The sequence below is a fragment of the Equus przewalskii genome, chromosome 29 (genome assembly GCF_037783145.1).
Source record: "Equus przewalskii isolate Varuska chromosome 29, EquPr2, whole genome shotgun sequence".
Classification (NCBI taxonomy): Eukaryota; Metazoa; Chordata; class Mammalia; order Perissodactyla; family Equidae; genus Equus; species Equus przewalskii.
This window is the reverse complement of record NC_091859.1, coordinates 24,754,141-24,769,359: the sequence shown is the minus strand read 5'-3', so window position 1 is coordinate 24,769,359 and position 15,219 is coordinate 24,754,141. Positions and strand designations below refer to the sequence as shown.

At 37.7% G+C, this 15,219-nt stretch overlaps 1 protein-coding gene across 38 annotated transcripts in view; it reads left to right on the top strand.

The window, feature by feature from the left end:
- The first annotated feature begins 527 nt into the window (after positions 1 to 527).
- The window catches only part of ANKS1B (ankyrin repeat and sterile alpha motif domain containing 1B), a 1,029,975-nt gene continuing 1,015,283 nt past the window's right edge, over positions 528 to 15,219 (top strand). For 20 of the 38 annotated variants that reach the window (XM_070599954.1, XM_070599944.1, XM_070599930.1 and 17 more), the window contains exon 1: positions 585 to 716. In XM_070599954.1, coding sequence (XP_070456055.1) covers positions 626 to 716 — 91 coding nt within the window. In that variant the 5' untranslated portion in view covers positions 585 to 625. Of the gene's footprint in view, positions 717 to 15,219 lie in introns of all 38 variants that reach the window. The other 18 variants (XR_011534657.1, XR_011534652.1, XR_011534655.1 and 15 more) reach the window with 3 other exon arrangements.

Sequence of the window (15,219 nt, the reverse complement as noted above, 5' to 3'; positions counted from 1 at the left end):
CGCCCTGCTTCGGCGCGGGCCGCGGCCGCCGGAGCCGCAGCCGCCGCGCTCATCGCCGCCGCGGGCCGCCGCCGCCGCCGCCGCCGCCGCACCGCCGAGCCGGCCCGGCGCGGACGCTGAGGAGAGCCCGGGCGGGCGCGAGGGCGCGCGGGCCGCCGCCGCCGCGGGCGTTCGCTGCGCTCGGGCTCCAGCGGGGACGGTCTCCACCTCCTCCGCAGACCTTCCCAGTCCTCAGCATCCTCCTGCTGCTCCTCCGAAGCACCCCGGTCGCCACCCCTCACGCCCCACCCGCGGGGACGAGGCCTCGGGAATTCAGGGGAGTGGCTGTGGGGATGCTTTCTGGCTCCCAGCTCGGCCGGCCCCTTTTCCAAGCCATGGTCTGATCCCCATTGTAAAGCTGCGCCCTGAAGAGGAGGAGAGAGTGGTGTTCCCGGCTCGGGGCTGCAGGGATCTCACCGTGCGGAAGCCCTGGCTTTATTTTAGGGTGGGGCGAGGAGGGCCCTGGATTTTGGGGAGTGGGGGTGGGCGGGGAGGAGGACCCGGAGGGGAAAAAGGACTCTGTGAGGGAGTCGGTGAGAGACTATGGGGAAGGACCAGGAGCTGCTGGAAGCTGCTCGCACTGGAAATGTGGCTCTGGTGGAGAAACTCCTGTCTGGCAGGAAAGGAGGGATCCTGGGCGGTGGATCCGGACCCCTGCCCCTGTCTAATCTGCTCAGGTAAGGACGGGAACCAGCTCCGGGATTGCATCCCTCGTTATGCATTGTGGTGGGTACGTCCTCCTCCTCCTGGTCGTTGCACCTGCTGGCTGCCAGCGATTCATTCTTAAATTAGGTAGGAAAACAGCCCGTGTGTGTGGCATGAGCCTCCCAGTCAGGTTGATGCCTTCGATTCTTTGAGTAATTTTAAAATAGCCTTCCATCAATGCGTCAGTAGCTACTTTTCTCTGAGCTGTGGTGCAGAACTTGTACATGTCGTAGTGTTGCTGGAAGAAAATCGGCGTTCCACCTGCTCTCCATCAATGTTTGTGACATATTATCAGCTTCGAAGCCAGCCTTTTTTGTCTATTTAAATGAATTTGGCAGAGAAGCTGTTGCGTGCATGCAATTACCCTGCAAAAGCCACAGCCTTTGGTGGCTGCTACCTTCTCTTGCAGAAGGCATTTGCTGTGTTGTGGGTTATGATCCCACAAAATGAAGAAAGTGAACCTTCTGGCGAGATGGCATCAGTACAGGGTGTGTGCAAAACTTGATGAGGCAGGCTAGGCAGCCCCAGCAGTGCTTTCAGTTACCTGTGCAGAGCTGAGTGAAACTTGGTTATTATATGTCAGAATGAAGGATGCTAGGTCGGGATTGGGATAGTGTCTGTGGACTGTAGGAGTGGCCTTTTAATGTGAAGATGTTGCAGGTAAGACTAATATTCCTTGGAGAAGCTTTCTAAGATGACATTTAAAAAAATGTCAAGGTCTTTATTTAGCAGACAGTACCTTAAAAATAGCAGAGTTGATTTGCATATTTGGGAAAGTATTAACTTAAAAGTTGAATTGATGGACAAACAAAATCAGTTGTAGGGGAGGAAGCCTGAAGAATATTCACTAGATACAATTCGAGGAAAGCTCTTTAGTTTCTAAAATCATGGCTATTCACTTTCCTCTGGGTATTTTTGGAGGCATCAGTCATCATTCGTATCTTCACCCTAAAACATCTCTTAGGCAATCCAACTGTACTTGCAAAAATTTTTAAAAGCCCAAGTAATTTTCTTGGTTTTTAAAAGCTGTTCTGTGCTACTCTTAACAAATGCTTAATACAAACTTTTGGATGTGACATTGTCTTCTTTACACAAGTTCTCATGTGTTTTAGTGGTCAGATAATGCAGTTAATTACAGTACTGGCTAACAGGGAGAATGGAAACATTTGTATTACAGTGCAGTGAATTTAGTTGGAAAGTAGTTGATGGGACTTTAAAAAGCTCCATATGTTATCATCTATACTTGTTGACAGTGACATTTTATCACATTTATCACTTCAGAACAATGAATATTTATGGGACTTTTTTTAAGTAGGTCTTAGAAGTGATGACTCTTGTGTGTACTACCTTGTTAAGTAATTTTCACTTTCAAACAGAAGTAGACAGTATGTACATATTTCAGATTATGGCTCTATTAATTGCCCTTAGTCACAGGTAATTTATACAAAAGCAGTTTGTTTGTAGTTTTAAGTTGCAGGTAAAATAAATATATTTGCCAGTGGATCATATCAGTTATAAAAATGATTGTGGTTATGACTATATCCTGAAAGAGGTCTCTCAAAATAATTTCTTTGGAAAAACACTAAAGAATTCTTTGAGAACAGTGAGAACTTCAGTTAATTTTGTTGAGATAAATGGTATTTTTAAAAGCCTATCTTTGTTATAGAACTTAAAAGCAAACATCTTTTAAATACTTTCTCAGTTGTGCTGTTAAAAAAAAGAATAGATGTCACATTTTAGGAATAAAATACCAACTATTTAAGGTTGGTAAACATTAAATAAAATATCAAAATTGTGACCTGCAATGTACTTCTTGAATGAGAGGTTTTCTCTTGTGCTGGTTTTGTCAGAGGTAGCAGTAGTAGCTCCACAAGAATGCACGTAGAAAACAATAAAACAGAAAAACATGTTCATTAGAGTAGTTTGAACCAAGTTATCAAAATCAAACCCAATAACCTTTAAACTTGCATTTCTCTATCTCACGGTGAATAAACAACTAAAACAGTGTCTTTGAAGAAAATGAGAGTTGAAATTGTATTCTATGGATGATCCTTTGCATAAAATGAAATTCCTAAGAAGGCACCTTTTATTTAATTGTTACTTTATTTCACAAATGATTGTCATCAGAAATTTATTTACAGGATAATGGAAACTGTGACCCCTCCCTCTTCAAACATAATGACACTTTGAAATTTTTTAAATAGTTTGGAATGAATTATGGTTAGTTTGCCAACCCCCTGCCCCCCCCACTTTATTACTTGTGTTGTGTAATAATAGTGTCAGATCCTCTGCTAAATGCTTAAATGTGTTGTCTCATTCAATTCTTATATCAACCTTAAGTGGTGGATCTCATTTCACAGATGAAGTACTAAGAGGTAGGAAGATAAAGAATTTGCCCAAGGTCACTTAATTAGTAATGACAAAGATTTGAGGTTCTGTGATTCACTTTTGCTTTACCACATCTTGAGTCTTATTCATTGAATCTTTTATTCATAAAAGTTTCAGGTATATGGCTTAGATAGTCTAATCTGAACTTTTTTTGTTATGAATAATAATTAAATTTAAAAATCCTTAATTTTTTTCCTAATTAAAAAATAATCTCATGACTGCCCTTTGAGGGCTCACTAGATGAGAACTTTTCTGAAGATGGTTTTGGTTACATATTACCTGCTAAATGAGCAGTAGCTATATGATGGGGAATCAGGTATGCTTGGGCACCACTGCAGTTTTCAGCAAAAGTGAGAATGACCTTGAATAAATATAAAAAACTCTAAGCCTCATTGTCCTCTTCTATAAAATGGAAATAGTAATAGTACCTCTCATATAGGGTTGTTGTGAGGATTAAATGAGGTATAAAAAAAATGAATGCAAAGCATTTAGCACATTGGCATTCATCGTAGTGTTATTATTATTTCTCATGCAGCTCTGAAGCACTTAACTATTTCTTAAGGCCTTTATTACTAAGGATTTGCTTCATATTGGATGGAGATTAATTTTGGTAGTAAGTTTTGCATTAGAATCACAGAATCTTCAAGTAGAATGGGGCCTTTTATTCCAAGTTCTCACTTAGAGAAATTACCTCTAACATCCTTTACTAGTTAGTTATTCCAGCCCTTTTTAGTCTTCCAATGACTAGATCCATTCCGTTTTTTTTTTTTTTTTTTTTTCACTGAGAATGATTTGGTCTGAGCTTACATCTGAGCAAGTCTTCCTCTGTTTTGTTTGTGGTCCCCACCACAGCACGGCCGCCAACAAGTGATGTAGGTCTGTGCCTGGGAACTGAACCCAGGCCACCGAAGTTGAGTGCACTGAACTTAACCAATAGACCATGGGGCCAGCCCCAAGATCCATTCCATTTTTTGACAGCTTTAATTGTTAAAAAAAAATTCTGTTTAGTTGAAATCCACCTCCCTGTAATTTCCAGAAGTTGGTACTGGTTTGGCTGTATGGGTCAATATAAAGTAGTCTTAGTCATCTGTCAGGACAGTTCTTCAGGTGAATGCATTTAGCTATATTGTTTTCTTATAAATCTTCAATCCTTTTTCATTTAAGTAATTTCAGTTCATCAGCCTTTTGTCATGTGGCAGTAGAGCATAGGTGAACTTATATTTTCAACCCTTTCACTGCTCTCTTTTTTCTTCTTTGAATATTCTCAATTTTGCAATGACTCTCTTAAAGTGTGGTGAGCAGAAGTGAATACAATGCACTAGATGTCATTTGACCAGTGTAGAATATACTGGGACTTGATATACTATTTTTTTTTTTTATTTATATATTTTTTTATTAATGTTATGATAGATTACAAGCTTGTGAGATTTCAGTTGTACATTTTTGTTAGTCATGTTGTGGGTACACCACTTCCCCCTCCGTACCCTCCCCCCACCCCCCCTTTTCCCTGGTAACCACCGATCAGATCTCCTTCTCAATATACTAATTTCCACCTATGAGTGGAGTCATATAGAGATCGTCTTTCTCTGACTGACTTATTTCGCTTAACATAATGCCCTCGAGGTCCATCCACGTTGTTGTGAATGGGCCAATTTCGTCTTTTTTTATGGCTGAGTAGTATTCCATTGTGTATATATACCACATCTTCTTTATCCAGTCATCAGTTTCTGGGCATGTAGGCTGGTTCCACGTCTTGGCTATTGTAAATAATGCTGCGATGAACATAGGGGTGCAACGGACTCTTGAGATATCTGTTATCAGGTTCTTAGGATAGATACCCAGTAATGGGATGGCTGGGTCATAGGGTATTTCTATTTTTAACTTTTTGAGAAATCTCCATACTGTTTTCCATAGTGGCTGTACCAGTTTGCATTCCCACCAACAGTGTATGAGGGTTCCTCTTTCTCCACAACCTCTCCAACATTTGTCGTTCTTGGTTTTGGATGTTTTTGCCAATCTAACGGGGGTAAGGTGATATCTTAGTGTAGTTTTGATTTGCATTTCCCTGATGATTAGCGATGATGAACATCTTTTCATGTGTCTATTGGCCATATTCATATCTTCTTTTGAGAAATGTCTGTTCATGTCCTCTGCCCATTTTTTGATCGGGTTGTTTGTTTTTTTGTTGTTAAGCAGTGTGAGTTCTTTGTATATTATGGAGATTAACCCTTTGTCGGATAAGTGGCTTGTAAATATTTTTTCCCAATTAGTGAGCTGTTTTTTTGTTTCAATTCTGTTTTCCCTTGCCTTGAAGAAGCTCTTTAGTCTGATGAAGTCCCATTTGTTTATTCTTTCTATTGTTTCCCTCAACTGAGGAGTTACAGTGTCCGAAAAGATTCTTTTGAAACTGATGTCAAAGAGTGTACTGCCTATATTCTCTTCCAAAAGACTTATTGTCTCAGGCCTAATCTTTAGGTCTTTGATCCATTTTGAGTTTATTTTGGTGTGTGGTGAAAAAGAATGGTCAATTTTCAATCTTTTGCATGTGGCTGTCCAGTTTTCCCAGCACCATTTGTTGAAGAGACTTTCTTTTCTCCATTGTAGGCCCTCTGCTCCTTTGTCGAAGATTAGCTGTCCATAGATGTGTGGTTTTATCTCTGGGCTTTCAATTCTGTTCCATTGATCTGTGGACCTGTTTTTGTACCAGTACCATGCTGTTTTAATCACTGTAGCTTTGTAGTATGTTTTGAAATCGGGGATTGTGATTCTGCCGGCTTTGTTTTTCTTGCTCAGGATTGCTTTAGCAATTCGCGGTCTTTTGTTCCCCCATATGAATTTTAGGATTGTTTGTTCAATTTCTGTGAAGAATGTTCTTGGGATTCTGATTGGGATAGCATTGAATCTGTATATTGCTTTAGGTAGTATGGACATTTTAACTATGTTTATTCTTCCAATCCATGTACAAGGAATGTTTTTCCATCTCTTTATGTCATCGCCTATTTCTTTCAAGAAAGTCTTGTAGTTTTCATTGTATAGATCCTTCACTTCCTTGGTTAAGTTTATCCCCAGGTATTTTATTCTTTTCGTTGCGATTGTGAATGGGATAGAGTTCTTGAGTTCTTTTTCTGTTAGTTTATTGTTAGTGTATAGAAATGCTACTGATTTATGTACGTTAATTTTATACCCTGCTACTTTGCTGTAGTTGTTGATTATTTCTAATAGTTTTTCTGTGGATTCTTTGGGGTTTTCTATGTATAAGATCATGTCGTCTGCAAACAACGAGAGTTTTACTTCTTCGTTACCTATTTGGATTCCTTTTATTTCTTTTTCCTGCCGAATTGCTCTGGCCAGCACCTCCAGTACTATGTTGAATAGGAGTGGTGAAAGTGGGCACCCTTGTCTTGTTCCTGTCCTCAGAGGGATGGTTTTCAGCTTTTGTCCATTGAGTATGATGTTGGCTGTGGGTCTATCATATATGGCCTTTATTATGTTGAGGTACTTTCCTTCTATACCCATTTTACTGAGGGTTTTTATCATAAATGGGTGTTGGATCTTGTCGAATGCTTTCTCTGCATCTATTGAGATGATCATGTGGTTTTTGTTTTTCATTTTGTTGATGTAGTGTATCACGTTGATTGACTTGCGGATGTTGAACCATCCCTGTGTGGGACTTGATATACTATTGAATTAAAAAAAAAAGAGTTATAAAGCATTTGTAGTATAATCCTATTTTTTTTTTTTGAGGAAGATTAGCCCTGAGCTAACTACTGCCAATCCTCCTCTTTTTGCTGAGGAAGACTGTCCCTGAGCTAACATCCATGCCCATCTTCCTCTATTTTATACATGGGACACCTACCACAGCATGGCTTTTACCAAGCGGTGCCATGTCCGCACCAGGGATCTGAACCGGCGAGCCCCAGGCCACTGAGAAGCGGAACGTGCGCTCTTAATCACTGCGCCACTGGGCTGGCCCCAGTATGATCCTATTTTTTAAAGAAAAAGTAGTGTGTATGAACATTTTTAACGTGCGTTAAGAAGTCTGGAGTGATAAACCCTAAAACGTAATAGGATTCATCTTTGAGTGGTGGAATTGTGGGTGATCTTTGTTTTCTTTTTGCTTATTTGCATTTTCCATTATTCTACAATGAACGTATATTACATGATGAAAATAAACTGGCAGCTGTTTAAAACATGATACAATTAAATTATTACCTCCTTATTATTGATCTAAGACCTACCTTAATACAGGTCAAAATTTTTTGAGCTGTGCGATGGTGTTGGCTCACATTGAAGAGGTATTCAATTAAAGCGTCCTGGTATTTTTTTTTTTTTCCAATGACTTGTGAAGCCATGGTTCTCCTAGCTGGTACTTGTAAATGTTGATTGAATTTAAATTATTCTTATTATATTTAATCTTATTTGTTTTAACCTATATTTATAATCTATCTAGATCTGTTTGACTCTTGAGTCTATCTTCCAAGTGTATTAACTTTTTCTCCTCTATATCATTTGTAGATTTAATAAGCGTGTTTTCTATAACTGGAATTCAACACACCATGATATATCCCTAAAGAACCTCTCTTCAGCTTAGTATAAATTTAAAAGTAGCAATCTTTATGCATGATATTTCGACCAACATTGAAGCCACGTAATAGAACTATCATTCAGCTACTTCTATCCAGTATACCCATGAGAATATTGTGAGATATTTTATCCATTGCCTTTTTAAATTCATGCTATGTCCTGTTTATGGCATTTCTTTGATCTATCCCTTTTGTTGTAAATCTAAATATTCCATCCAAATCAGGCTACTTTATTGTAGCCTGTTTCTGGTAGTGAACCACTGATAGGTTGATGCAAGTTTCTTCTATGCTCTTGTATCTAATTCTTCTGTGTCTATATGCTTACACTCATTTAAAGCATCTAGGTGTCTTTTATAATCTCTGTCTGTTTGGAGCTTCAGTAATCTCCTACCATTATTTTTTAATCCTTTCTGGTTTGAAAATGATTCTCATTAGGGATGATAGAAGCAAAATGGAAGTTGGAAAGAATCAGATTCTTGGGATGTCACAGGAAATTCTCTTGTGGTCCAAAACCATCCACAGTTTTGCTTTTACTCTGTCAGAGCTTAAGGTTACATTAGCTGCCATACCGGTGAACTTTTATACCTCTCTTCTTTTTTTCAAACTTAACTGAAAGGGACATCAGCATTTTTCCAGGACAAGTGTATACTTCTCTTTTGTGTTTGGTTTCACTTATGCCCCTCACCACCTCTTTTCATCCTTAAAGAAATCTGAGCTCATCAGAGCTCATCAGAGTACTCAGACTGAGTTTCCTCCTTATTTTTCTTCCTCCATACTATATGCGAAATTTCATTTTATTTAACATATCTTTCCTGAGATAGCTGCAAAACTTTTTAAGGTCTCTTCCTTTGGCACCACTACCTTTTAATCTAAGCAAAAATAATTCCCATTTAAAATGTATGTTAAATTACTTTTGTTTTAGTGAGTCTAGATTAAGAATTATTTGTATTTTAATAAAACAACAAAAAGATTGTTAATGCCTCAAATTTACTTGATTTTCTTAATGACTTAAAGAATTGAGTACTTTATAAAGTGCATTTAATAAATTCCTGTTGAACATAAAGAATCCAGTTCTCAAGACCCCCATGGGAAAAAGATCAATAAGTGGAGGGAAATACTTTTCTGGTCATCACAGACATATAAACCAGAGAGCTTACAAATATTTCGTTCTTGAAGCTTTTGGTGATTGGTACAAGGAGATAAGAGGCAACTCAAAGTATCGTAGTTTTCACAACTATTTGGGCAATTCTGGTTATTGGGAGTCTGATAGATACTTCCAGGGAAACTGCATTGGTTAAATGGAATAAATCATAAATAGAGCAGTTAAACTGCATGAAAATGTAATATCTATAAAAATAGTCAAGTTGCAAGTGGGTTATCTATTTTAGATAGTAATGATGTTTGAAGCGGTGATTGCACCATTATGTTCAGGGAGCTGTGTCTGCCAGAGTGAACAGTGCCAGCTGCATGATGGGGAGTTAGGAGAGAGGAGAAGGAATTTTGGTATTGACCTCTTTCTCTACTAAGCTGGGTTTTCAGCTCCCTTATCAAAACTGTAAGGCTGGTGTGTAGCAGGGAATTAGAACAACTAGCCGATGACTACTACTCACCCTGTCCATTCTTACATTGCCCAATTCCTAGTATGCCTCAGTGGTTTCTTACAGTTGATGGAAGGGTAGAGCAGGTCCTCACTGACATTAATGCAGAAGTTTACAATATTTAGTAGTGCCTCTGCTGACTTTAGCAATTTCACCTCTCAGGTAACAGCAAACACAATTTGATTTGTTCAATTGTATACTGAAATAATTTACTTAATTATGCATTTGAGGTAATTTTGGAAAATTCTTTCAAGAAGCCTGTTATAAAACATTCTTCCTGAGTATTTAACTAGAAATGAGAGCTGACTATAATTTAAGTCAAGGGTTAGGAAAGCCTAATTTCAACCTACAGAACCTGAAGGTATTTAACATTTAATGCATTTTAGTGTGTCTTTGGTTTCAGTTTTGGACATATTGCAGCATAGTTTTAGTTAATTAAAATATGAGCTTTGGTTATTCATTATATGTTAAAGAGAATATTTTATACTTGAAAAAGCAGGAATTTATGCAGAAGACATTCTTTCTCATGTATGTGATGACATGGTCATGTAAACCATATGGCAGGCAGAGGCACAATGCCAGTTGAAAACCTAGTGAATTTTCTTGTGTAACACACGTCTAGGAACTCTTGAGTCCAGTTTTCTTCTTTTGCATCAATAGGACAGCAAGTGAATTCTACATTTGTGTTAAACCTGGCTGAGGCTTGAAATTGTGTGATTTTTGAGGATGGATCAAAATATGTGGTCAAAGGATAAATTTTGTTTTCTTAAGTTTCTTCTACTGCAGTCTCCAAAGAGCGGTCGTCTCTGGATTTGTTTCTTATAGATAGTGCTTTCTTATTTAACAGCATGTTTTAATAAATCTCTCTTTAAAATGGAACTTTGATTTGGTTGTGCTGTAGAGTTATTTGGGTTCTGTTGTGTTGTGAGAGCAGGTTTATTTAAAGTAGTTAATTACTTCTAGTTAAGTGAGCTGAAACAATTGGCCTAGACTTGTCACCATTGTTTGATCAAATTGGATCAAAACTTGACTGATGGATGTGGGCATAAACAGCCAACCTCATTTCTTGCTGCCTGCTTGATATTTCTGTTCCCCACACCACATTTACTTTAACCCTTCATGCCCAAGTCTCTTTTTCTAGAAAGGAAAGCTTCTTCTCCATTCTAATTACTACAAGTTCACCCTGGCTCTAGTTTTTGTGCCAACTGTCCCTCTCCTAAGGCGAAGCAGATTTTGTGTGAAGAGTAGAGCTGCAATGGACTGTGTGATGAGAAGTAGATTAAGAAGAACAAATATTGGACCTTCAAAATTGAGGCATTTACAGAGTTTGCTTTCATCATCTTTAGTTTCCTGCCTACCTTACTGTTAATTTCTCCTCTAACCTAATGGACTCAGTGCCGTTGTATCTTTCCTAACTTTACTCCACAGCCAAAAACTACTTGTGAGAGCTGACAGTTAGTTCATGCTTCAGTGTGGTTGACTGGTAAAGGCATTTAGGAAAAGGAACCTTTTAATTATTTTCGTTTAAAGAGGAAACAAAGCTTTGAGTCAAAATAGTAAAGCTTTGGAGCTCTTGTAGCAGAGCTAATGGAGTGAATTTTGTCAGATTTGCAAGAGGGAAGATTGGATAAAGGCAGTCATTTATTTTACTTATAAGGCTGATGCTGTAGAAGGGGAAAGAGATTTGATTGGAGACGTGAGAAATGGGCTAGCATAGAGCAGGTGGTGGAAAAGCTTTTTCTTTTTGCTACTTAGTTAGTCCCTAGAACTTTTTATTATATGTCTGTTATATTATACAACCAACTTAGATATCAGCATATGGTATGTTGTTTCCCAATTTCCAGAAGTTATTCCTTAGATGTACATAATTAGATAATCACAGGTGAAAAAGATATGAAATAGAATTGTATAAGAGCTTTAATTTCTAATGTGGTTTGAGATTCAAATTATTTTAAATGCGTTTTCTTGTTATTTAAAAAAGTTACATTTTGCAAGTTGACTTCAGTATCTGGGTTATTCCGTCAACCTATGTTTCACTGCACAGGGAAGGCATTTGAAGTTGTGACCCATGGATCCCAGTTAGCGTTCTGCCACATTGAAGTTTTCTCTCTTTCTCTTTGAATCCTTGTTTGGTACCTCTAGTTACTAATCTGCATTTGAAATGTCTTATGTATCATATAAATATGCTAAATATAGTCTTTTGTGTTTTGAATATACTAAAAAACTGCTATATTTACTTACAAAATTATCCCTGTTTTGTGTAGTTATTTTACTGCTACTGTGGAGACATGGGAATAAGTGGGAGCATGTTTAGGGGGAGCAGTAGACGTTCTTTGGCATGGTAAACTCCAGCAGTGCGGTAGCCCAGGACAGAGTTGTTTCCTGTTGGCTTTCTTTGGCTAGTGACCTGAGTGGTCTGTCACTGTGAAGGTTGATAGAAACTTTAAAGACATAGAGAAGGTGAAGAATTACGAACAATGGTTAAACTATTTCCTACAAGTTTTTTCACTGGTATGTTTTATGCTATATATTAGGGTATATTTTGACCAAACCTTATTAATCAGCAAACCAATCACTATCCAACTAACCAACAAGTCAATCAGGATTTTATAGGAAACTGACATCTAGGAACAGTGATAACAAAGAATGATTGCTTATTGTTTTTTTTAAAGATTTTATTTTTCCTTCTTCTCCCCAAATCTCCCCAGTACAGAGTTGTATATATTTTAGTTGTGGATCCTTCTAGTTGTGGTACATGGGACGCCGCCTCAGCATGGCCTGATGTGCCGTGCTAGGTCCATGCTCAGGATTCAAACCGGTGAAACCCTGGGCCACCAAAGCAGAGTGTGTGAACTTAACCACTTGGCCATGGGGCTGGCCTCTGATTGCTCATTATTTTAACGAGTATTTATTCAGTACCTTGTAGATTCTAAAATTGAATGAGATCATTTCTACCTACCCCCAAGGACTTGTACAATAATGGCACAGATACGTCAACGAAGAGTTAAAATACAGCTTGATATATACTGTCATGGAAGTACCAAACAGTGCTACAGGAACATGAGGAGCAAGAAGAATGCCCTTTCTTCTATCTGAGAGGAGTACTCAGGGGAAACTTCAGAGAGGAGGTGATTCTTGAATCTTGTTGGATGAGTAGGTAACCAGGCTGACAGTTTGGGGGAAGGGCATTTCAGGCAGAAGGAACAGTATATTCAGTGATAGCATGTGAAAATGTAGAATATAATTTGGGATACTAGTATTTTGATATAGAACATGAATAAGAGGTAAGTCTGGAGCTCAAGGGACTTGTGTGCTGCTCTAAGGAGTTTGAACTTTATCCTGAAGGGCATGGAGATCCATTGACTTTATTCAATTTTTGATATGTTACTTATTCGTTTATGATAATAGCAGGACTTTGTTTCAAAAATTTGGATAAAAGGTAAAAAAATCACTGCTAATCCTGAAACAACTTTTTCCTATATGTTTAATGTAGTAGTTATTAGATAAAGCATGCATTTTAAATCCTGTATTTTTCACTTAATAGTATATCAGAAACTTTTTCAGTATTATTACAAAGTCTTTATAATCCTGTTTTTAATGGCATCATAGTATTTCATTTAATGCAGAATTTTCATAGACCTCCTCCATCTGAATATCTGCAGTTGTTTGTTAAACATATGCATTTCCTGGTCCCACTTCAGACCTACTGGGTCAGAACTTCTGAGTATGTAGAAGATCTGGGAAGATGCATTTTACAAACTTCCCTAGGTAATGATTATGTACACTAAAGTGTGAGAACCCCTTATCTGGTATATATACCATTATTTAAATAATCCCTTAATACTAGATTCTTGGATGATTTGTAACGTATTATAAGTAATGTTATGATGAACATTGTCATACAAACTACCTTTTCCATAAATTATATTCTTAGGATACATTTCTAGAAGTGGAATTGCTAGTATTGTTAGTGTCCCAAACATTAGCTAACTGCTTTACATGCTTTCTATCCAATCTTTACAACAATCCTGAAAGATATTTATTATTAACCCCATATTTATATATGGGGTAAAAAAACAGAAAAATTGAGTTACTTGCCCAAAGTTACAGAGCTGGTAAGTGACAGATCCAACCTTCAAATTCAGATCTTTCCCATCCCAGGTATCTTTCTATTGTGCCGCGTTGCTTCCTTCTTCAGTAGGGATCAGTGTATATCCTGGGTTAAAATATGAAAATACCAATATGTTTCCACTATGTAATAGAAAGTACATTTTCTACAAAATTATACAGTAACATATTTTAGTTCCTACGTAGTTTTCAATTATTTTTGTTTGTGCTCATCATTTAGTTTCACCTTATAGGCAGTCTTTTGCTTTACATTTGTTTCTTGATAGCACATGAACAATAAACTGAATTCAGTGTTAAAATAAGGTAGCTAAAGATGTTTTAAAGTGCTTGTCAGTTATTATTTTCACTTTAAAACAGGGTGGAACTGTTCTACCCAAAATTTCTTGGGCCCTTGTTGTTATCTAACTTCTGCTGTCTTTAAAGGTGGTTTAACAACTTGTCCATCCCAAGTCTCCAGATGGGTATGATTTATTTCTTCCCATTTCTTTGCTTACCCAAAGGAGGAAAATATAGTGTTCACTATAGTCTTCATTTAATGAACTTTATGGTTCATCTCTTTCAAGCCAGTAAGTCTGAGCTCATAGTTTTTAACTGAGCTCATTGTTAACTCAAGGACCTTGTCAAATCTAGTGTTAAGCTTTGTTGAAAAACGAAGGAAGTAGGTCCTTAGGACCTTCTCATTTCCTCTTTCTTTGCCCATCAGTCCCTTTCCTGAGCCTTTGTTCCGTTTTGGTCTGAGGCATTCTTTGGCTTCTTTTACCTGAAACGCAGAACCCTCATTTACTTTTATCCCGTACCAGCAACAAGTTTTCTAAATTGCGTCTTATTCCCTCATGCCACAGATCTCCATTTTCAGGAAGAGTAAATGGCATAGTAGAAAGAAACAACAGAATGTAATGGAAAAAGTCTTAGTCTTGAGTTTGAATGAAAACTCTGACATTGAATGGACATTTTGCCCTAGGCAAGTTATTTAATTTCTTTGGTCTTCAGTCTCCTTATTCATAAAGTGAGGATGATAATATCTTTCTTGTAGAGTTGTAAAGACTAAAGATAAGTTATATGAAGTATCCAGCATAGTGCTTGTCATATAGGAGAGACTCAAAATATGTGTTTTTGTTATTATGACTAAGGAATAATTGTATAAATTTCATGAATATCTTTATTCAATGGGAACTCTGGGGCATTTGCATTTTAAATTCTTTAGGCACATTGTCTTAACCTAAAACCTTTAATGGTGTAGGCACCAAGACAGGCCATTGGAGGTGATATATTTGTCCAGTCTTTTTCTGACACCAGAGTTAGTGATTATTTTTTTCTGCCTACTTTTAGGAGTGGTACTGGTCATCAAAGATTTAGCATTTGTTTCTTATCTTCTGCATTCCTCACAAAATTAATTTGAACAGAAAGAGATTGTGGTCTGCCCGAGTTGTATGTGCTGTGCTATAATCCATGAGGTTAATGGGTTCCTAATAAGCATATCATTAATGTTTTCTCCATCTTTCTTTTTAAAGCGTTATTAATGGATGTATTTTGAGGGTGTGTACCATGTATTCAGCATGGTGATGGTGCTATGGAGGATAGAGAATAGACTCTTCTCTCTAGGCAATTACAAAAGTTACACACATGAGATAATAGCTAACTATATAGTAGTATCTAGTTTTACTAGGGTATAAAAAATATCACAAATTGAACTTTTGATCAGCCCAATATGAACATTTGGCTCCCATCTTCCATTAAACATCAATATATGATCTGATTCTGACCATGAGTCAGGTTTA